Raw genomic sequence first — 23156 nt, 5'->3', positions numbered from 1 at the left:
TCTCCTCACCCGGAACTAACCTTAAATGCCTCCTTTCACCTTCGCAGCAAGCAGCAGCAGGGCAGACCTCGCCTTCCTTCCGTGCCCCGCCCTCGCGGATGTTACGTCAGGCAAGGGCGGGACACGGAAGGAAGGAGTGGCCTGCCCTGCTGCTGCTTGCTGCGAAGGTGAAAAGAGGCGTTTAAGGTTAGTTCCGGGAGCGACGGAGGGCGGGCGGGCCAACCCCGATGCTTCCCGAAAAATAAGACAGCCCCTGAAAATAAGACCTAGCGCATTTTGGGGGGCAAAAATTAATATAAGACAGTGTCTTATTTTCGGGGAAACACGGTAGTAGCAATTTCATCTTAGATACTAGAGTCAGCAAGAATACTTCTGTTCAGGATTCTGTGTAATACATAAGAACGTAAAAATAGCCATACTGGGTCAGACCAATGGTCCATCAAGCCCAGTATCCTGTTTTCCATACAGTGGCCAAGCCAGGTCACAAGTACCTGTCAGAAACCCAAATCATGGCAACACTACATACTACAAATCCCAGGTCAAGCAGTTGTTTCCCATGTCTGTCTCAATTGCAGACCATGGACTTTTCCTCCAGGAATTTGTCCAAACCTTTTTTTAAACCCAGATACACTAACCGCTGTTACCAAATCCTCTGCCAAAGAGTTCCAGAGCTTTAACTATTCGTTGAATGAAAAAATATTTCCTCCTATTTGTTTTAAAAGTATTTCCATATAACTTCCTTGAGTGTCCCCTAGTCTTTATACTTTTGGAACAAGTAAAAAATCAATTTACTTCTACTTGTTCTACACCACTCAGGATTTTGTAGACCTCAATCATATCTTCCCTCATCCGTCTCTTTTCCAAGCTGAAGAGCCCTAACCTCTTTAGCCTTTCCTCATACGAGAGGAGTTCTATCCCCTTCATCATTTTGGTTGCTCTTCTTTGAACCTTTTCTATTTCTGCTGTATCTTTTCTGAGATACGGTGACCAGAACTGAACGTAATACTCAAGGTGTGGATTCACCATGGAGCGCGATACAAAGGCATTATAGGGTTTTCGGTCTTATTCACCATCCCTTTCCTAATAATTCCTAGTTGCTTTTTTGGCCACCGCCGTACACTGAGCAGAAGATTTCAGCATATTATCTACAATGACACCCAGATCTTTTTCTTGAGCGCTTACCCCCAAGGCTAACCCTATCATCAGGTAACTATGATTCGGATTATTCTTTCCAATGTGCATCACCTTGCATTTGTCCACATTAAATTTCATCTGCCATTTCGATGCCCAGTCTTCCAATTTCCTAAGGAGTTCCTGCAATATTTCACAGTCCATACGTATTTTAACAATCTTGAATAGTTTTGTATCTGCAAATTTTTTGTGCAATATTTCACAGTCCATACGTATTTTAACAACCTTGAATAGTTTTGTATCTGCAAATTTTATCAGCTAACTCGTTCTGATTTCCATATCATTTATAAATATGTTAAATAGTACCGGTCCCAATACAGATCCCTGCGGCACTCCGCTGTTCACCTTCCTCCATTGAGCGAAATGACCATTTACAGTGGTGGAAATAAGTATTTGATCCCTTGCTGATTTTGTAAGTTTGCCCACTGACAAAGACATGAGCAGCCCATAATTGAAGGGTAGGTTATTGGTAACAGTGAGAGATAGCACATCACAAATTAAATCCGGAAAATCACATTGTGGAAAGTATATGAATTTATTTGCATTCTGCAGAGGGAAATAAGTATTTGATCCCCCACCAACCAGTAAGAGATCTGGCCCCTACAGACCAGGTAGATGCTCCAAATCAACTCGTTACCTGCATGACAGACAGCTGTCGGCAATGGTCACCTGTATGAAAGACACCTGTCCACAGACTCAGTGAATCAGTCAGACTCTAACCTCTACAAAATGGCCAAGAGCAAGGAGCTGTCTAAGGATGTCAGGGACAAGATCATACACCTGCACAAGGCTGGAGTGGGCTACAAAACCATCAGTAAGACGCTGGGCGAGAAGGAGACAACTGTTGGTGCCATAGTAAGAAAATGGAAGAAGTACAAAATGACTGTCAATCGACAAAGATCTGGGGCTCCACGCAAAATCTCACCTCGTGGGGTATCCTTGATCATGAGGAAGGTTAGAAATCAGCCTACAACTACAAGGGGGGAACTTGTCAATGATCTCAAGGCAGCTGGGACCACTGTCACCACGAAAACCATTGGTAACACATTACGACATAACGGATTGCAATCCTGCAGTGCCCGCAAGGTCCCCCTGCTCCGGAAGGCACATGTGATGGCCCGTCTGAAGTTTGCCAGTGAACACCTGGATGATGCCGAGAGTGATTGGGAGAAGGTGCTGTGGTCAGATGAGACAAAAATTGAGCTCTTTGGCATGAACTCAACTCGCCGTGTTTGGAGGAAGAGAAATGCTGCCTATGACCCAAAGAACACCGTCCCCACTGTCAAGCATGGAGGTGGAAATGTTATGTTTTGGGGGTGTTTCTCTGCTAAGGGCACAGGACTACTTCACCGCATCAATGGGAGAATGGATGGGGCCATGTACCGTACAATTCTGAGTGACAACCTCCTTCCCTCCGCCAGGGCCTTAAAAATGGGTCGTGGCTGGGTCTTCCAGCACGACAATGACCCAAAACATACAGCCAAGGCAACAAAGGAGTGGCTCAGGAAGAAGCACATTAGGGTCATGGAGTGGCCTAGCCAGTCACCAGACCTTAATCCCATTGAAAACTTATGGAGGGAGCTGAAGCTGCGAGTTGCCAAGCGACAGCCCAGAACTCTTAATGATTTAGAGATGATCTGCAAAGAGGAGTGGACCAAAATTCCTCCTGACATGTGTGCAAACCTCATCATCAACTACAGAAGACATCTGACCGCTGTGCTTGCCAACAAGGGTTTTGCCACCAAGTATTAGGTCTTGTTTGCCAGAGGGATTAAATACTTATTTCCCTCTGCAGAATGCAAATAAATTCATATACTTTCCACAATGTGATTTTCCGGATTTAATTTGTGATGTGCTATCTCTCACTGTTACCAATAACCTACCCTTCAATTATGGGCTGCTCATGTCTTTGTCAGTGGGCAAACTTACAAAATCAGCAAGGGATCAAATACTTATTTCCACCACTGTAACTCTACCCTCTGTTTTCTGTTCAATAACCAATTACTAATCCACACCAGAACCTTGCCTCCTATACCATGACTCTTTAATTTTCTCTGGAGTCTCTCATGAGGAACTTTATCAAAAACTTTCTGAAAATCTAGATACACTACATCAACTGGCTCACCTTTATCCACATGTTTATTCACGCCTTCAAAGAAAGGAAGCAAATTGGTGAGGCAGGACTTCCTTTGGCTGAATCCATGCTGACTCTGTCCCATTAAACCATGTTTGTCTACGTGTTCATAGTATCCACTATTTTGCCTGGCACCAACGTCAGGCATACCGGTCTATAATTTCCCGGATCTCCCCTAGAACCCTTTTTAATAATCGGCATCACGTTGGCCACCCTCCAATCTTCAGGTACTACGGACGATTTTAATGACAAGTTACATATTACTAAAAGCAGATCAGCAATTTCATACTTGAGTTCTTTGAGTACTCTTGGATGTATACCATCCGGTCCAGATGATTTACTACTCTTTAATTTGTCAATTTGGCTCAGTACATCTTCCATTCTCACCAAGATTTCTTTCAGTTCCTCTGCATCATCACCCTTGATAACCAATTCCGGTACAGGCAGATCTCTTACATCTTCTTCCGTAAAGACAGAAGCAAAGAATTCATGCAGTTTCTCCCCTATGGCCTTGGCCTCCCTGAGCGCCCCTTTTGCTCCTTTGTGATCAAACGGTCCCATGGATTCCCTTCCAGGCTTTTTGATGTACCAGAAAAAGTTGTTACTGTGAGTTTTAGCCTCTGAGGCAAGTTTCTCCTCATATTGTTTTTTTTAGCCTTCTTTATAATGCTTTGCATCTGACTTGCCAGTGCTTATGTTGCTTTTTATTTTCCTCATTTGGGTCCTTTTTCCATTCTTTGAAGGACAATCTTTTGGTTGTAATGGCCTCTTTTACTTCACCTTTTAACCATGCTGGCTGATGTTTTCTCTTCTTTCCACCTTTGCAAATACGTGGAATGCATGTGGACTGGGCTTCCAAGATGGGATTTTTGGATTTATTTTTTATTTATTTGTTGCATTTGTATCCCACATTTTCCCACCTATTTGCAGGCTCAATGTGGCTTACATAGTACCGTTAGGCGTTTGCCCAGTTGGTTGATAACAAATACAAAGTTGTATAGTGATCAAATGAGGTATATGTGGGGGTCCGAAGGGATGAAAGTTGTGTGTTGTCCAGTATGATCATTAGTCATGTTGTGCTTTGGGTGAGGAGGTTTATGTAGGGTCGTTGGGGTCCATGCCTGATTTAGAGTCCTAACCTTTGCAGCCGATCCTTTTAGTTTATTTTTAACCATTTTCCTCATTTTACTATAAATGCCCTTTTGAAAATTTAATGCATGTACAGTAGATTTCCTAGCTAGAGACTATCTGTTAATGTTGTGGTACAAAGTTCAAGTTTTAAAACTAGGGAGAAAAGAGTATGGAAATTAGTTGATAAAATTTGCTTATTTATAATTTTATTCTGCTTATCACTAACTTACAATTCCTCCTTTAAACCCCAATCTTTAAGTTCCCAAAGCACAAGACAAAATAATGTTCACTTACCAGAGAAATGTCCTCTTGTCTCAGAACTTCTCAGAAAGAAAGTTTAGTGGGACCTTTCCTCTTTATATAGTTTTGAATCTAAGGGGACTGCTTCAACAGACCCTTTCAAGCTAACTCAGTAATCAGATTGCCCTTAGTAACCTCTGCAAATATTCTACTACTTCACACCTTAATTAACACATAGTTCAGGTCAGTGACAGTGCTACCTCTCCAGCAACCAGAACAGAAAATAACTGACTTTTACAGCAAGATTTGAGCTTTCCTACTATCCTTTTAAAGTTCTTTGGTTGTTAAGTGTCTACCTCTATCTAGAAAAAGTTTCCGTTTAAAACTATGGGAAAAGTGTCTACTTCTAGAGAAAATTTTAGTTTAAAACTATGAGAAATGGGTTCACAGACCTTTGTATTATTCTCCTACAGTGATTATGGCTTAATTATTATCTTTTGAGACATGAGGCTAAGTACCTTCTAGCATTAGAGAAACAAGGGCCTTCTTACCTTAATGAAATAATCTTCTGGTTTAGGCAGTTTTATCTCCTCTCTTTTGGGGCATGTTTGTCAGTGCAAAGTACCTGTTGATAATTAATCTATCTGTCCTCTTTGTGCATACTTCAGTGGCTGAGGCTATTCCATTTCATTTGGAGGTGGAGGTACTGAATTAAGAGTCTCCTCCTAGGGAGGTTGTGACTGTCCCTCTCCATGAGGTGCTCAAGGAAGTCTTCAGTTGGAATTGGGAGTCCTGTCTGTCGATCCCTGTCCTGCCCGAGAAGATCGACACGATGTATTGGATCCACAGCACACCTGGTTTTGAAGGCCCCAGTTGCCTCATAATTCCATGGTGGTGGAAAAGAAGCTAGGACCTTGGACTTGGGAGGAAGATGTTCCAGGCCTCAGTGCTTGTGTCCTGTATAAATTTTACCAGCTTATTACAAGCATGTACTTGCGGGACTCTGTGCACAAGCTGCAGGACTTCTCAGACTCTCTCCCTCCGGAACAGGCTGAGTTGGTATGCCAGTTGGCCAAGCAGCAGGTGTTCTTGGCCATGGGCACCTACGACAGCTTTGTAGCAAGTATTCTCCGAGGACAAAAGGCCTTATATTCTCACAAACCCTCCCACCTCCCCTTGGAGTTGTCTCCTCTTTTTATTTTCCTTTTTTTAATGCTGTAGTATGTAACTGCGGTAACTGCGATTTTTCGGCGGGTGGGAAGGCACCCTTGTATACGCAGTGGAGTGCGTCTCGTCCTCCACAAAGATGTGTTAAGCTTGTCTATGCTACAGACTGGGTAACGCGGCGCCGAATTACCCAATTGTGAGAATAGAAGGCCTGCTGTCCTTGGAGAAAACCTGTTACAAGTAAGTATCTTCACTGTTGTACAGTCTGATATTTTTATAAAACAACTTAAAGCCTTGCTATTTAAGCAGGCTTATGATTAAGATGTTTAATATCCTGCATTCTAATTGTTGATGTATGTTAGGTTTTAGTGGAGAGGGTGATTTGCAACTTTACAGGGTTAAAGGAGTGGAGGAGTAGCCTAGTGGTTAGTGCAGTGCACTTTGATCCTGGGGAACTGAGTTCAATTCCCACTGCAGCTCCTTGTGACTCTGGGCAAGTCACTTAACCCTCCATTGCCCCTGGTACAAATTAAGTACCTGAATATATGTAAACCGCTTTGAATGTAGTTGCAAAAACCTCAGAAAGGCGGTATATCAAGTCCCATTTCCCTTCCCTTCCCTTTTATTGTATTTATTATTGTGATTTGTATTATTTGTTATATGTTTTAAGATTATGAATGTTTTGGATATACTCCCTTTTAGGTATAGACATGTTATAAATGCAATAAATATGTTTGATTATACAAGCAATTTACCTTTTACAGAAATCACTTAATATTCCATAGGCTGCCTACAGAGAGCTCTCTGAGCTCAATGTGTACTATGGAAAACATTGCATTTGAATCATCAAATAATCAGCTGCTCCTAAAGAAATATGTATTGTATATAACAATCTATAATTAAAAGGATCATCTAGTGCTGACATCAGCAGAAAATAACCACTGTGTATCAAGGGAACAATCAAACATCTTGCAAAGACCGTCTAATTCTGGTCTCACATAAGAAACCCCAGAAAACGCACCAGCACAATAAGGGTAAAAGATTACTCTATAATTAAAAGGGTCATTTAGTACTGACCTCATCATTAGGAATGCTGTATAATCAGGAAAAATACATTAAGACAAGGATCATCTAGTGATGGTTGTCAAAAACCTTGCCACGAGAGACCTTTTGAAGGTTTCTCTAATGACCATGCATGAGAAAGTTCTCTTAGGCTTCTGCGACTGGCGTCATGATTCTTGCAGTTGTCCAGGTCTCTGAGTAAGTTAAACCAACATTTCAACTATTGTGCTGTGGCTTTCTTCAGAGTATTCTGTCAGGCCTGCAGTTTGTTCTGGAAATTTGTTGGCGCAGTTCTGATTCTGGAGGGGGGAGGAATTTCTATAGTTCATATTCTGAAATTATGGAAGGTGGGAAAAAGACATTTGTCTTTGAAACCAGTCCTTTTTGTGCTAAATTTCTTTTGACTCAGCAGTTGCAATAATTTAAGATGAGCCCTTTGTCTCCATTGAAGTTATTTGGGTGTCTGTATTCCCTCTTTGATTCTTCTCAGTCTCCAACAGTCTTCTTTCTCCAAGATTTTTATGTCCTTATATCTAATCATATGACCAGTTGCCTAAGCATGGATTGCTACAGCTAATTTTTCAGTGTTACAGAGCTTGTGGTGTCTCATATGCTCTTGTAGTCTTTCCTTTACGATGCATTAGGTTTTGCAAATGTATGATTTGCTGCAACTGCATGGGATTTCATACACCCCAGGGGTTTGGTGCATAGATAGCTGGTCTTTTCACATATGTGAGTGTTGATGCCAGCTTCTGTGATGCACTGTATGCTGTTCTGATGCTATTCTTCTTTAGCAGTTTACCTGTGTGATCCGTCCCTCCTTGGACATAGGGAAACACTACGAGTTTTTGTTCTGTCATGGGGTCGCCAACTAATGGTTATTGGTTATTGTTGATTTCACAGGTTGGATTGTCCAGAAGTTTAGGGCTTGAGAAGTGGCCTTTCTGCTGTAGCTATTTGCTAAGAATGTATCCCGGAGAGTGTCCTTTTCTTTCTGAACATTGTGTGAGTCGCAAACTCTTAGTGCTGTGTTCACTAGTATATGTAGGACACCTCTTTTTGTGGCCAGATGGTGGTGGGGTTCTACATATAGGTAAGTTAGTATGGGTGGGTTTTCTGTATACAGTGTGACCCAAGCTTCCGTCTGTCCACTTTCTGATCATGACGTTTAGAAAGGGAAAGCATCTGTTGATCTCAGTCTCCATGGTGAATTTTATATTGGATTGGCTGTTATTCAGATGGTTTAGAAAATCACAGATTCTTTTCCATCTTTGGGGGCCAGATGACAAATATGTCATCTACATAGACATAGAAACATGACGGCAGATAAAGGCCATTTCCATATCATCAAGCTGATCAATCCATAGACTGGTGGGTTGTGTCCATCTACCAGCAGGTGGAGATAGAGAGCAATCCTTTTGCCTCCCTATATGTGGTCATGTGCTGCCGGAAACTCCTCAGTATGTTCTCTATCTCAGCAGGTGGTGGTCACACACAGCAGCAGCTCTGGCTAGGCCTCCAAGCCTAATTTTTAGGTTTTGTTGAGTGCCTGGGGTTGAGGGCTCTTCTTGAGCAAGTGCAAACCTGGTGGCGCCAGGTCCCTCCTTTTCTCCCCCCTCCCGCTGGCTCCGTTAAAAAAAAAAAAAAAATTTTGAACGTCCTTAAAGGCGTTTATTTCGACGTTTATTTAAACGTTTATTGCAGCTACTCACTAGGACACCAGGTCGTTACAGCTCGGAGCGGAAAGCAGGTAATTTTTACCTTTTTATAGCGGGCAGGGGGTTCCCCGATTGATCTCCACGTGGCATATGGCGTCGGAGGGCGAGGGCGCAAAGAGTCGCTCCCCGGATCGCTTAGGCGCTTCTAGAGGGGATGCGGGGGTCTTAAAGTCTGATTCGCCCTTGTTGGGTGACAGTTTCGTGACCGATGAGTGTCCCGGTCCTTCCTCCGGCGTGGCGGTTTTTCCCGCCATAAACGCCCATCCCCCGCTGCTCGCCTCCGCCATCTTGGCCGGCCACACGGCTCGGACGGCTTCTTCGTGGGCCGCCCTTGAGGGAGACATTAATGCCATGGACGCCCTTATTTTGGGCGACGGCACCAAAGCGGCTAAAGTTAAGCGCCGTTTTTCCCGCGCGGCTCCTTCGCGTAGTGTCGCGCCGGACGCCATTTTGGATGCGCAGCATGTCTCTCCCCTGCTCTTGCGAGCGCCGGTTGAGGGTGCGTCTAGGGCTGTAGCCCAGGCTGCGGAAGTGCACAGTCTGGGGGGTTTCTCCCCCGAGTTTGTTTTGCTGCTGCATCAGGCCTTCCTTATGCAAAACGCTGCCCCTGCTCCCTCGTTTGGTAAAGAGGTTGAGGTCCCCGGAGGTAAACGCCCTCGGGTTGATTCCCAGGCCTTGGAGGACCTTGTCTCCTCCGATGTAGATGAGGGCAGCGTATCTGAGTTCTCCCAACGGTCCTTTGCGGATTCCTTGAAGGAGACGGATCCCCGCTCGGTTGGAGCGGATGACCCCTCTGCAGCGTGGCTTTTTAGCTCAGAGGATTTGCCCAACCTGTTAGTGCAGGCCATGGGCATTTTGAAGATTTCCTCTCCGGAGGACGTCTCTCCCTCAGCCCCTGTTGGCTCTGCCATTATGCTGGGGACGAAACGCCCGCCTAGAACCTTCCACGTGCATGATGCCATGCACACCTTAATTTCGGCTCAATGGGATGTCCCGGAAGCGAGCCTCAAAGTGGCTAGGGCTATGTCCCGCCTCTATCCTTTGCCTGAAAGTGAACGTGAGGCCTATCTGTGGCCTACCGTGGATTCTTTAATCACTGCGGTGACTAAGAAAACGGCTTTGCCGGTGGAAGGTGGCACGGCCCTAAAGGACGCCCAAGACAGAAGATTGGAGGCGGCCTGAAGGTCGTCCTTTGAGGCGACTGCTTTAAGTTTGCAGGCCTCGGTTTGCGGTTCCTATGTGGCCAGGGCGTGCCTGACTAGGGTGCAGCGGGCTTCCCCCTCAGATCATTCCTTGAGGGCTGATTGGCCGGCCCTGGAATCGGGCTTAGCCTATTTGGCAGACTTGCTGTATGATGTCTTGAGAGCCTCAGCTAAAGGCATGGCTCAGACAGTCTCTGCGCGACGGTGGCTTTGGCTGAAGCATTGGTCTGCTGACCACGCCTCTAAATCCCGCCTGGCTAGATTGCCTTTTAAAGGCAAGCTGCTCTTTGGGGTCGAGCTGGACAAAATCGTGACCGATCTCGGCACGTCTAAGGGCAAGAAGTTACCAGAGGTCAGGGCTCGGGCTAGTACTCGTTCCGGTACCTCCAGAGGACGGTTTCAGGAAGCCCGTCGGTACCGCCCGGGCAGGTCGGGCTCCTCTGCCCCCTCTTCCTTCAAGAGGACTTTCTCCCCCAAGCAGCATTCCTTTCGCAGAGACCGCCGTCCCGGAGGTGCTCCCTCCGGTCCTCCCCCAGGGTCTCGTACCCAATGACGGGGCCTCGGTCCACGCCCCAGTGCAGATTGGAGGACGGCTGTCCTCGTTTCTGGGCGAGTGGACCACAATAACTTCAGACGCTTGGGTGCTGGAAGTCATCAGAGACGGCTACAAGCTAGAGTTCTGCCGACCCTTAAGAGACGGGTTTGTACTCTCTCCCTGCAAGTCTCCGGTCAAAGCTGTGGCAGTGCAGCAGACCTTGGACAACCTGATCCGCCTGGGTGCGGTCGTTCCGGTGCCAGAAAATCAGATTGGCAAGGGACGTTACTCCATTTACTTTGTGGTACCAAAGAAAGGAGGTTCTGTCCGGCCTATCCTCGACCTCAAAGGGGTCAATCGGGCCTTGAAAGTGCGGCACTTTCGCATGGAGACTCTCCGCTCTGTTATAGCGGCAGTGAAGGCAGGAGAGTTCTTGGCTTCCTTGGACATCAAGGAAGCGTACCTGCATATTCCCATCTGGCCTCCTCATCAACGCTTCCTGCGTTTTGCAGTCCTGGGACGACACTTCCAGTTCAGAGCCCTCCCTTTCGGGTTGGCTACTGCTCCGCGGACCTTTTCCAAAGTAATGGTGGTCATCGCGGCCTTCCTGCGAAAGGAAGGAGTACAAGTCCATCCTTATCTGGACGACTGGTTGATCCGAGCCCCCTCTTATGCAGAGTGCGGCAAAGCTGTGAACCGGGTGGTTGCTCTTTTGAGCTCCCTGGGGTGGATCATCAACTGGGAGAAGAGCCGGCTGCGCCCGACTCAGTCCCTGGAGTATCTGGGAGTTCGATTCGACACCCAAGTGGGCAGAGTGTTCCTGCCAGACAATCGGATTGTCAAACTTCAGGCTCAGGTGGACCAGTTCCGAGTAGCCTCTCCTCTTCGGGCTTGGGACTATGTGCAGCTGTTGGGCTCTATGATGGCCACGATGGAAGTAGTGCCCTGGGCCAGGGCTCATATGAGACCACTACAACACTCTCTGTTGCAGCGCTGGACTCCGATGTCGGAGGATTATGCTGTGCGCCTTCCCTTGGACCCAGCAGTGCGCAAGGCGCTGAGCTGGTGGCTGCAGACAGACAAGTTGTCTGCAGGAATGCCTCTGGTGACCCCAGAGTGGATTGTCATCACGACGGACGCCTCTTTGACGGGCTGGGGAGCCCACTGCTTGGGAAGGACAGCGCAGGGGCTCTGGTCTCCTGCAGAGGCAAAGTGGTCTATCAACCTCCTGGAACTCAGAGCCATTCGGTTGGCGCTTTTGGAGTTCATCCCGGTACTGGCGTTGAAGCCAGTACGGGTCCTGTCGGACAATGCCACTGCTGTGGCCTATGTCAACCGCCAGGGAGGTACCAAGAGCGCCCCTCTAGCCAAGGAGGCCATGAATCTATGCCAGTGGGCGGAAGCGAACCTGGAACAGCTGTCAGCGGCCCACATTGCCGGAGTCATGAATGTCAAGGCGGACTTTCTCAGTCGCCATACCTTGGAGCCCGGAGAGTGGCAGCTATCTGTTCAGGCGTTCTTGGACATCACGAAGCGCTGGGGCCAGCCGAGCCTAGATCTGATGGCGTCATCGGCCAAGTGCCGCGCTTTTTCAGCAGAGGACGGGACCCTCGATCCCTGGGAGTAGATGCTCTTCTCCAACAGTGGCCGACACAAGAGCTTCTCTATGTGTTCCCGCCCTGGCCCATGTTGGGCAGGGTGCTAGACCGGGTGGCAAAGCATCCGGGCCGGATAATCCTGGTGGGTCCGGACTGGCCCAGACGTCCCTGGTATGCGGACTTGATCAGGCTCTCAGTCGACGATCCTCTGCGACTGCCTGTGGAGCAGGGCCTGTTACATCAGGGTCCCGTGGTGATGGAGGATCCCTCCCCCTTTGGTCTTACGGCCTGGCTATTGAGCGGCAGCGTCTGAGAAAGAAGGGCTTCTCAGACAAGGTCATCGCCACTATGCTGAGAGCGAGGAAGCGCTCTACTTCTACTGCTTACGCCAGGGTTTGGCGTACCTTTGCAGCGTGGTGTGAAGCAGGCTCACTTTCTCCCTTCACTGCTCCAATTTCTTCAGTGTTGGCGTTCCTGCAAGAAGGTCTGGAGAAAGGCCTGTCGCTCAGTTCCCTTAAAGTCCAGGTAGCGGCTCTGACTTGCTTCAGGGGCCGCCTGAAGGGTGTTTCCCTGGCTTCACAGCCAGATGTGGTGCGCTTTCTTAAGGGAGTTAATCACCTGCGCCCTCCTCTGCACTCTGTGGTGTCTGCATGGAATCTCAATCTGGTGCTAAGAGCATTGCAGAAGCCGCCTTTTGAACCCTTGTCGAGGGCATCTCTGAAAGACCTGACGTTGAAAACAGCCTTTTTTGTGGCTATCACTTCAGCCAGAAGAGTTTCCGAGCTCCAGGCGCTCTCATGTCGAGAGCCTTTTCTGCAGTTCACTGAGGCAGGAGTGACTATTCGCACAGTGCCTTCCTTCCTGCCCAAGATTGTTTCTCGCTTCCATGTGAATCAGCAGCTCTGTCTCCCTTCCTTTCGTAGGGAGGACTACCCAGAGGAATACTCTGCTCTCAGATGTCTGGATGTGAGACGAGTCATCATCAGATACTTGGAAGTGACCAATGATTTCCGGAAATCGGATCATCTGTTTGTCCTGTTTGCAGGTCCTCGTAGGGGTCTGCAGGCTGCTAAGCCTACAGTGGCAAGATGGGTCAAGGAAGCCATTGCAGCGGCTTATGTGGCCGCGGGGAAGGTGCCGCCTATCCAGCTGAAGGCTCACTCCACAAGAGCTCAGGCGGCCTCGATGGCAGAGGCCGGTTCCGTCTCCTTGGAAGAGATATGCAAGGCGGCAACTTGGGCTTCGGCCCATACATTCTCCAAGCATTACCGCTTGACTGTGGCTGCTCGGGCGGAGGCCCGGTTTGGAGCTTCAGTGTTGCGGTCAGGGATTTCTATGTCCCGCCCTGGGTGAGTACTGCTTCGGTACATCCCACCAGTCTATGGATTGATCAGCTTGATGATATGGAAGGTAAAATTATGTATCATACCTGATAATTTTCTTTCCATTAATCATAGCTGATCAATCCATAGTCCCTCCCAGATATCTGTACTGTTTATATTCTGGTTGCATTTCAGATTCAAGTTTAGTCTTCAGTTCCTGTTCAGGAAGACTTCGTGTTCAAGTTATTTTTTCACTTGGATTCTTCAAGAGTTGAGACGAGTTTGTGTTACAGTGAGCTGCTGCATTCCTCTCCCCTCCGTTTTACGGGGCTGGATTGAGATTTAAATTCTGCCGGCACTCCCTCCCGCTTCGTGCGGCTGTAGGGCAGCTTTGTACCCCTCCCGCTTCAGCGGTGTTAGGGTCAGTCAGCTCCTCCCGCGGTTGCGGTTGCAGGATAAGCCAGATCCCCCCGCATCGGCGGGTGTGGTGTCCCTCCCCCGCTCCGCGGGGATGAGCTGGACGGATTCCCCTCCCCCACTTGTGTGGGGATGAGCTGGGTTAATTCCCCTCCCCCGTTTCGGCGGTGGTGAGCTGGGCAGAGTGTCCCTTTGTGGGTGTAATTCTCTAAGTGCTGAGTCCTGCGGATGGAGCTTTGATATCGACATACTGAGGAGTTTCCGGCAGCACATGACCACATATAGGGAGGCAAAAGGATTGCTCTCTATCTCCACCTGCTGGTAGATGGACACAACCCACCAGTCTATGGATTGATCAGCTATGATTAATGGAAAGAAAATTATCAGGTATGATACATAATTTTACCATGACCCATCCAGTCTGCCCATCCTCTGTAACCCCTAATTCTTCCTGTTCCTAAGCGATCCTACATGCTTATCTCATGCCTTTTTAAATTCTGGAACAGTCTTCGACTCCACCACCTCCACTGGGAGGCCATTCCACGCCTCCACCACCCTTTCTGTGAAATAATACTTCCTTAGGTTACTCCTAAGCCTATTCCCTCTTAACTTTGTCATATGCCCCCTCATTCCAGAGCTCTCCTTCATTTGGAAAAGGCTCTCTTCTTGTACATAAATGCCATTGAGATATTTAAACGTTTCTATCATGTCTCCTCTCTCCCTCCTCTCTTCCAGCATATACATGTTGAGGTTGATAAGCCTGTCCCTATAATTTTTGTATTCAAGACCGCTTACTAATTTCGTAGCCGCCCTCTGGACCGACTCCATCCTGTTTATATCTTTCCATAGGTGTGGTCTCTAGAACTGCACGCAGTAATCCAAATGAGGCCTCACCAGAGACTTATACAACGGCACTATCACCTCCTTTTTCCTGCTGGTCATGCCTCTCTTTATACACCCAAGCATCCTTTTGGCTTTGGCCGTTGCTTTTTCTACCTGTTTGTGGATCCACAGTTTGGGTTGTTGGGGGCTGGCAAATGCATCACCTTGAGTATTGTGTTCAGTTCTGGTCACCGTATCTCAGAAAAGATACATCGGAATTAGAAAAGGTTCAAAGAAGAGCGACCAGAATGATAAAGGGGATGGAACTCCTCTCATATGAGGAAAGGCTAAAGAGGATAGGGCTCTTCAGCTTGGAAAAGAGACGGATGAGGGGAGATATGATTGAGGTCTATAAAATCCTGAGTGGTGTAGAACAAGTAGAAGTAAATCGATTTTGTACTCGTTCCAAAGGTACAAAGACTATGGGACACTTGAGGAAGTTACATGGAAATACTTTTAAAACAAATAGGAAGAAATATTTTTTCACTTAATGAATAGAGTCCATAGTCTGCCATTGAGACAGACATGGGAAAGCAACTGCTTTCCCTGGGATTGGTAGCCTGGAATATTGCCACAATTTGGGTTTCTGCCAGGTACTTGTGACCTGACTTGGCCACTGTTGGAAACAGGATCCTGGACTAGGAAGACCATTGGTCTGACCCAGTATGACTACTCTTATGTATGTTCTTATTTTTCACTCAAAAATTAATTAAGCTCTGGAACTCATTGCTGGAGGATGTGGTAACAGCAGTTAGTGTATCTGGATTTAAAAAAGGTTTGGACAAGCTCCTGGAGGATGAGTCCTGGGATTGGTAGCATGGAATGTTGCTGCTATTTGGGCTTCTGCCAGGTACTTGTTTCCTGGATTGGTCACTGTTGGAAGCAGGATACTGGGCTAGATGGACCATTGGTCTGTTCCAGTTTGGCTGTTCTTATGTTTAGACCTCACAGCATACCCTGAAAAAAGCCACTGCATGATGGCTTGAACATCATTTCAACTTACTCAGATGCGGCAAGATCCAGACAACTGTAACAATCATGCATGAGAGAGATTTCCAAGCTTATTATTGCTATTGTATGCACATCTCTTGTGAATCTTCATTAGGGATATCCTCAAAACCTGACCTGTTAGTAGGCCTTGAGGACAGAAAGTGTAGACCAAGTTTATATTTGCTATGCCGCCAAGCCTAACTGGCAGATCTAGGTGTTGTACAATAAAATCAAAGTTATCAGAAAGGAACTACAATATTTGATAGGAAAATAACCAGCTTACAGGATGACAAGTATACAGAGGATTAATCACACTGAGTAGGGAAGGAGGAAAAAGAAGACTTTGGGGGGGGGGGGGGGGGGGCTAAAAGCAGAGAACAATTAAGGAGGGATAGTAGAAAGGCAGAGCTGAATAGGGAATAATGCAAATGGGGTGGGGGGAGGAGCTACAGCATTCGGCTCTAAAGCTGCTATACACCAGATGAACCAAAGGCCTGGACAAAGAGCCAGGCCTTCAGGCCAGCTTTAAAATTCTTGAGTGAAGGTTCTGTGCGGAGATGCAAATGAAGTGAATTCCAATGGAAGGTAGCAGCAAAGAAGAAATTACGATGTCTTGTTATTTCTGATTGTGCTGACTTAGGACCAGGTAAGACAGGCAGTGGTCATTCAGGGAACAGAGAGGACTGGCCGGTGTGATAAGGAAGAGGCTATCCTACCCTGGTTAGGCCCCTAGAGGGCGCTGTTCCCCTAAAATGTCCAGGGAGAAGGGCTGGGTGAGTCACTAAAGGGAGCCAGTAAGGGGATGTATAGCTGGAGGTCGCTAGGACCGGGGAGAGTCCTGGGGGTGGAAACAGGTGCAGCAGGTTAGGGGCTGGGTCCTGTTTGGCCATTAACCACTTAATACCCCACCTGAGTTGTGAGGGGGAAAGGGAGAGCTAGCCGCTGCAGAAGAGAGCTGGTAGCTGAGGCAGGAAGATCCCCATGGAAAGTACTGGCTGAGCCCTATGGCCTGGTGGTGAACTGTGTGTTACAAAGAAGGACTGAGTTAATACGGCTGGGGTAAGAAGGCCCTAGAGTATCAAGAATAAGAACTGTGTGCTACAAGGAAGGACTGTGTGTCCAGGACTGAGTTAGTACTAAGCCCAGATGCCTGTGTGGGAGGGCTCAGGGGGAAGAAATCTGTTGGGTATTGAACTGTGCAAGAAGAAATGTTTAAGCTGGAAGATTGCACTGAGTAGGAAGAAATGGTTAAGCTGGAAGAACTGTTTAAGCTTGTGAAAGTGTTTTAGGCTAAAAGAAGTGTGCCCCAGAGGCTGGAATAAAGATTTGTATGAGAAAATCCTGTTGATGAGACCTGACTATGTTTGCCGTTTTGAGAACCAGGTCACCCCGAGTAGAAAGGGGTAGTAGACTAATTTGCATAAAATCTGCATACTGAGAACCAGCTCACCCTGAGTGAAAGAGGGACCTGGGATCCTGAGGTGGGAGCTTCATCTTCACAATAGCCTCATCATTTTCACACCGGTGAATATGGAATGATGAGGGAGGATAAATATTCAGGGAGTCCTAGCCTATGTGCCTTAAAAGCAAGTATAATGAGTTTAAAGATATTGCACTGTTGGATGGGAAGCCAGTGATACTGTTGGAACAAAGGCGAAACATGGTCTCGGCAGTGAGCATGGCATAGCAAACAGATAGCTGTGTTTTGTAGGAATTGTAGTCATTTAATGGTAGTCTGGGTGCAACTAAGATAAACAATATTACAATAGTCCAATCTTGAAGTTAGAAGCACTAGGATTAGTGAATGGAAAACAGATGAAGTATCGACTCACTGCACATAGTTGATGAAGGATGAAAGACCCTGCTTTACATATATTGGTGGCTTGAGGTGCAAATTTGAAACTTGAATCAAAGATAATTCCTACATAGCGGAATGAGTCCGCTGGCTGAATGGTGGAGCCAACGAAGTTCAGAGGGACAGACGAAATAGAGAGACCTCCCTGTAAACCCATGATCAGAGCCCTCGAGTGTGTGAAGCAAATGTTCTCGCGGGATCTGACCGCAACTAGCATGCAAATGCATGCTAAGCAGGGCTTTTTTCCGGAAGTAGCATGCAAATAGCAGACCACTATATAGGAAGGGCTGCCTATGCTCAGAGAGATTTATTCTTTCCTGGTGCTATGAGGTGTCACATACTTGTCTATGGAAAACATGTTACAGGTAAGCACCTTTTGTTTTCTCTCTCTCTGACTTTTGTCAGGATTTCCTTTGATAAATATTTCTTAGTTTTCTCTGTTTTGAATTGCTTTCCTTTCTGGATAAGTAGTATTTAAACACGCTTCTTAACCACTTGTGGCAATTGTGTTTTGGCAGTGAAAAAGAAAGTAAAGAACGCAAGAAAGACAAGCAAAATATCAAAAGGAAAAAAGAATCAGATTTGCCATCGGCCATTCTCCAGACCACTGGAATTTCAGAGTTCACTAAAAAGCGCAGCAAGTTAGTGCTTCCTTCTCCTCAGGTGAGTGCTAGCAGATAAGCATAGTCCATATGTAAAGGTAAAATATCAGGAAGAGAAACTCCTTGCTTGAAGCTGAATTGCACTGTACCAGATAAATAAAAAGATGGAATTTTTAACAACCCTAGCTGTCAGAGAACGTAATTAATGTGTTCATGTTGTTCAAAGTAAATTGAGTTCTCACAAAGAACCAAATAGTAAATAATGGTGACTGACAATGCTAAGGTGCATGCTAAAGTGCTTAAAGAAATTTTTACCTTCTGTGAACTATTACAGAAGTACATGCTGCAAGCAGTGATGCCTTCTGTCATTTACAAATGGTACCCAGTCCTTATTACTGAATTTCTTTGACAATTGACCTGTGCTTATGGTGACACTGCTTATGTCAGAGATTGCAAACAGCTCATGTCAGCTTGGAACCAAAATTTAGATGTGGAATATCCCGTAAAAATTAATATAAAGGAATATAGAACAACCTCTCGGTGGAGGTGGTGAAGACAAGGATGTATTTAAATTGAAGAAATCATGGGACAAGCACTGAGGATCTTTGAGGGAAAGCAGTTGATTGTAGAGCTGATCAGTTGGTTTGGATGAACAGACTGGATAGACTTATTGTCTTTTTCTGCAGTTATATATTATGTTTCTGTGTTTATCAGGTGAACTTTAACTGGATATACAGTGGATCTCTAGTTAATGAGCAGGGGAATACTCTGAAATCTTGATTTGTCAGAGTGCTCTTAAAGATTCCCAAGTCATTTTTTTGAATGTCAGGCTTTTATGGACTGCCTACAGTTTTGGTTTTTTTTTCTAAAAACGTTTACAGTAATTTTATTATTGTAGTTATTTAAGAAACTCTGGGGGAAATTCACTCTTTTTCCTCATGGAATGAACTGCAGTTTTATTGAGTATAAGACAAAACAAAGTTTAGTCACTTGTAGTAGGTGTTCTCCAAGGACAACAGGACACATATTATCATATGTGGGTGACATCTTCACACAGAGCTCGGCATGGATGCTACCCAATGTTCCAGAATCTTCAAAAGACTTTGGCAGCACTGTGCAGTGCATGTGCTGGTGCTTTCCTGCCCAGCTCGCTCACATGGGACTGGTAGTCAAGTAAGCAGTCAAGGTGGTGTCTCTTAATTCCTCATCTGTGCTGCTCGAAGGATGCCATGCACAGGCACTGGCACAGCTTCCTTAGGGGGTATCCTTCATAGTCAAATGCATCCAACATTTCAGCCCTGGGTTCATCTTCAACCTCTAAATCAAAGGGGACGACCATAGCCATCTCTGTCAAAAAAACTGACAAAGGAGAGCTTCTCCAGGGGGAGACCTTCTTTTTCCTTGAGGTGGGGAGGGGTCTGAAGGGAGACCAAGGGAGCTCTCCTCCAAGAACTCTGCTGGTTTGACCTCAGACGCCCAAGAGTGGTCTGAGCCACACTTGGTGAAATAGTCCTGAGAAGGCTGAGTCTTCGGATGCCTTGGTCTGCTGGACTCGTATTCAGATTCTTAGCAAGAGTGCTTAGGGACGGATCATTTCTTGGACATCAGGGGAGTTTCCTTTCTCTGATAGGCTGAATAGGAGCAGTGTCTCTTCCCGCACCAGTACCTTTTGAGGCACCGGTGTTGAAGAATGGGTGACAGACAGAGCATGGGCCTCTAGGATCATTTGGGGTGGAGCTATGGTTGGCATTGTAGCTTTTGAGGTTTTGGCATCATGGCAATCCAATTTGTGCTCCAACTCCTCCTGCAAGGGGGCCCTGAGCCACTCCTTTGGGGCAAGCATCAGTAAAGGCAAAGCTGATGTTGTGGGGACAGCCTTTGAGGGTGATGAAGCTGAAATGGAAGGATGGTGGTGGTGAGGAGACTGGTGCATTGGCATCAACTCCACGAAGGGAGAATGATCCTCTCAGCACCAATGCTTCTCGGGTATCGATGGTGCTGATTCTTCAGGCACTATGCTTCAAGATGGTCTGAAGTCTGTGCTCCTTCACCTTCAGTCAGTGCATGACAACAAGATCCCTGGCATGTCCTCAGTGTTGGGTCCAATGCTGCTGTATCCTACAGGACCCTACCGGTGCTCAATGTCAAGGCAGAGGGAGATCACCTTGCCGGTGGACCCCAGTGTCCAATGCAGCTCCGCCACCCATGGGAACTGATGGCAGTGAGCGCCAAAACTTTCTCACGCTGGGCCTCACAACTCTTTTTTTTTTTTTTTTTTTTTTTCTGCATTTTAGAACAGAGGGGACAAGACATTGGTCAGGTCCTAGGCACGGCAAGCACCAGTTTTGAGGGTCAGTCACAGAGATGACTTTGCAGCACAAAGAACACCCTCTTAAAACCACTGGGAGTTTTAAGGGACATTGAAGCAAAATCAAGGGCTCGGGATATCAATGCAAAGATCAAGTGGCTCAATTTTTTTTCAAGAAACAAAAAAAAAAAATACCCAATGGGTGCTCAGGCCTAAGATGAGTGATGGAGCTGCACAAAGGCAAAACAAAAAACCCTATGGAAACTAGAAGGGGATTAGGAAACTGTAAAAAAAAAAAAAAATGTGAACAAAACAATGAAGAAAGGTCCCATGTACTATGAGGGAAGGTATCAGATAAGAAAAAAATCTTGGGCTGAGGAGATCTGGCAAGAATACGACCGCTCTGCTCTACAGAAGAAAAAAAAATGTTGATTTCAAGTGAGTGAATTGGGCGACTGTGGGAATATCTCCCACACATGCACATCATAGTTCTGCCAAAGGCTTCTGAAGATTCTGGAATGCTGGGTAGTGTCTGTGCCATGCTCTATCAGATGATGTCCCCCATATGTGGTAAGTGATGTCCTCCTTATCCTCTTGAATCAGGTTAAGGGAGGATTGTAAGCCAGTTGAGCAGTTTGACTGAAATACCCTTGGTGATTTATTGTGTTACGTTTTAGCCAGAACTGATGCTAGGAAAAATACTATGTATTTAAAAGGCAACATGCTATTTTTTTTTCTTAATGTTTGGTTGAACATAGGATAGTACTCGGAGTGATCTTAAAAACAGACACTTGAACAATTTATTTAATTATTTCTGTATTCGTTACTGCTGCTTATTAATAGCAGTAAAAACTGGAATACAATAGGAAATAAGTCACAACTGTTATTGTTCAGCCGTGCTTTACCTATACAGTACAGAACATCTTTAATGGATGCTTTCATGGTTCTTCCCTTTTTGAAGATTTCAGATACAGAACTCGAAGAAGTTGTGAAAATAGGCCAAGCAAGTGAGATTGCACGCCAAACAGCTGAGGAATCAGGAATTACCAATTCTGCATCCAGCACTCTATTGTCTGAATATAGCATGACCAACAGCAGCATTGCCCTTCGAACCCCTAAAACTCCAGTAGCACAGGACAGGATATTGCAGGTAAGATGACCAGCACACATGCAAGAGAGAGATGTTTCCTGTGTATGAAAGGTACTGTTGGGTTTGTAATGCATTGTTCTTAGTCACCACAGCATGCAAGAGAATTAGACAGCAATCAGGTCTAGGGTTTTTGTCACATAACTTTTTCTCACTGCCCACCAGGTGTTAAACCCTTTATCGCTTGAACATCCCATCAAACACTGCACAGGTCTCATTTGTTCACTTGCCCCATGATCTAGTAACTTCCCATTGGCCAGTGGGTTTCTAGCTTGTCTCTGGGCAGGTACACTGCCTAAAAACTATTGATGGTTTCTGGAGACCCTGCAACTGCGGAACAATTTGGGAGGGTGTCACACAGCTTCCAAATAGTCACTTACAGACCACATAACTAAAATACTGGAATCATCAAGCGATTCATTTATTTGGGTCAGTAATACAGTTCTAACAAAGTATATTATTAAAAGAAGATACAGTGGACATCAAAAAGAGATTAAAATTGCAACTATAGGAAAGAGAGTGGATTCTTACAATAAACACTAAAACATTTAACAATGACTTTCTTACTACAGGTTACTTCTAAAGCGCTACCAGGCATATGCAGCATTGTACAGGTACACTTAAGAGAGAGTCCCTTTTCTAGTGAGCTTATAGCCTAATCAAGGCAACCATGCATATCAACAAGAGTTCTAGGAGAATGTATTTGTAGAAAAATGGTCAAGATGTAAAAGCAACTTCAAAAAGATGAGGGGTTAGTATTCAGCAGGAATTATCCGAGTAGGAACAGCTCTTACCTGGATAGGTCCGACCGATTGGGTCCATACCTGGATTTTCAGGGACATTAAATGAATAATGCTGAATATCTGGCTAGATTGGTTTGGCACTATCCAGGTAGTTCTGGGGCAATATGGAGGCAGAGCTTGGAGTAAGTTAGTGGCCTTATTCAGTCTGCTAACAGGGTAACTATCCAGGTGTCGGTCTGATGATTGCCGGTACCTGGATAAGTGTTAATGGTTTCTTTAACCCAAGTATTAAATCCCAGTATCCATGTGTGGTTCAGCACTGAATATTAGGGTATAAAAAGCTCATGGTGGCTGAGGTTTAAGAAAATGCTATGGGCTGGGGTTTTTTTTTTTTTTTTTTTAAACATTTCAAAGTGAATTCCAACAATACTCTTGATACAGAAAAAAAAATTGAAGACAATCACATTGTACTTATAAACTAACAATAAGCTAAGTACAAAAGGTAAACTTCTTATATAGGATAATTGTTTTGCCTCAAATTTAAAGCCCACAAAAAAAAGGGAAGAGAAAGCAAGGTACAATTCAAGGCAATAAAGACACATAGTGGAAAAGACAAGGAAGCAAACATCAGGCTTATTTAAACTACGCTACGGAGTAGATGTTACTGGCCTAGGAAACGAAAGACGAGGAGAGACAACACATTTAGAGTCCAAAAAAGTGGTCAGATGACCCGGATCAAAGAAAACATATTTCACTGAGTTTAACTTTATAACATATTTGCAAGGAACATTTAGCCAGAAAAGTGCTCCCAACTGTTGTACTTTAGGTCTCAGTTTCAGGAGTTGCTAACGTTGCTTATGTGTTGACCTTGCCACAGTGGGGAAAACTCTAACCTTATAATTCAAAAATAAA

At 45.7% G+C, this 23156-nt stretch overlaps 1 protein-coding gene across 1 annotated transcript in view; it reads left to right on the top strand.

The window, feature by feature from the left end:
• LOC115459050 (cell division cycle 5-like protein) overlaps window positions 1–21513 on the top strand; it is a 135916-nt gene extending 114403 nt beyond the window's left edge. The window contains exons 7-8 of the mRNA XM_030188915.1: window positions 17963–18107; window positions 21316–21513. Of these exons, the coding sequence (XP_030044775.1) occupies window positions 17963–18107; window positions 21316–21513 (343 nt within the window). The remainder of the gene's footprint in view (window positions 1–17962; window positions 18108–21315) is intronic.
• The last annotated feature ends 1643 nt before the right edge of the window (window positions 21514–23156 follow it).

Source organism: Microcaecilia unicolor, unplaced genomic scaffold (assembly GCF_901765095.1).
Source record: "Microcaecilia unicolor unplaced genomic scaffold, aMicUni1.1, whole genome shotgun sequence".
Classification (NCBI taxonomy): Eukaryota; Metazoa; Chordata; class Amphibia; order Gymnophiona; family Siphonopidae; genus Microcaecilia; species Microcaecilia unicolor.
Note: the sequence above shows the minus strand (reverse complement) of the source record. Positions and strands in the feature narration are given on the sequence as shown.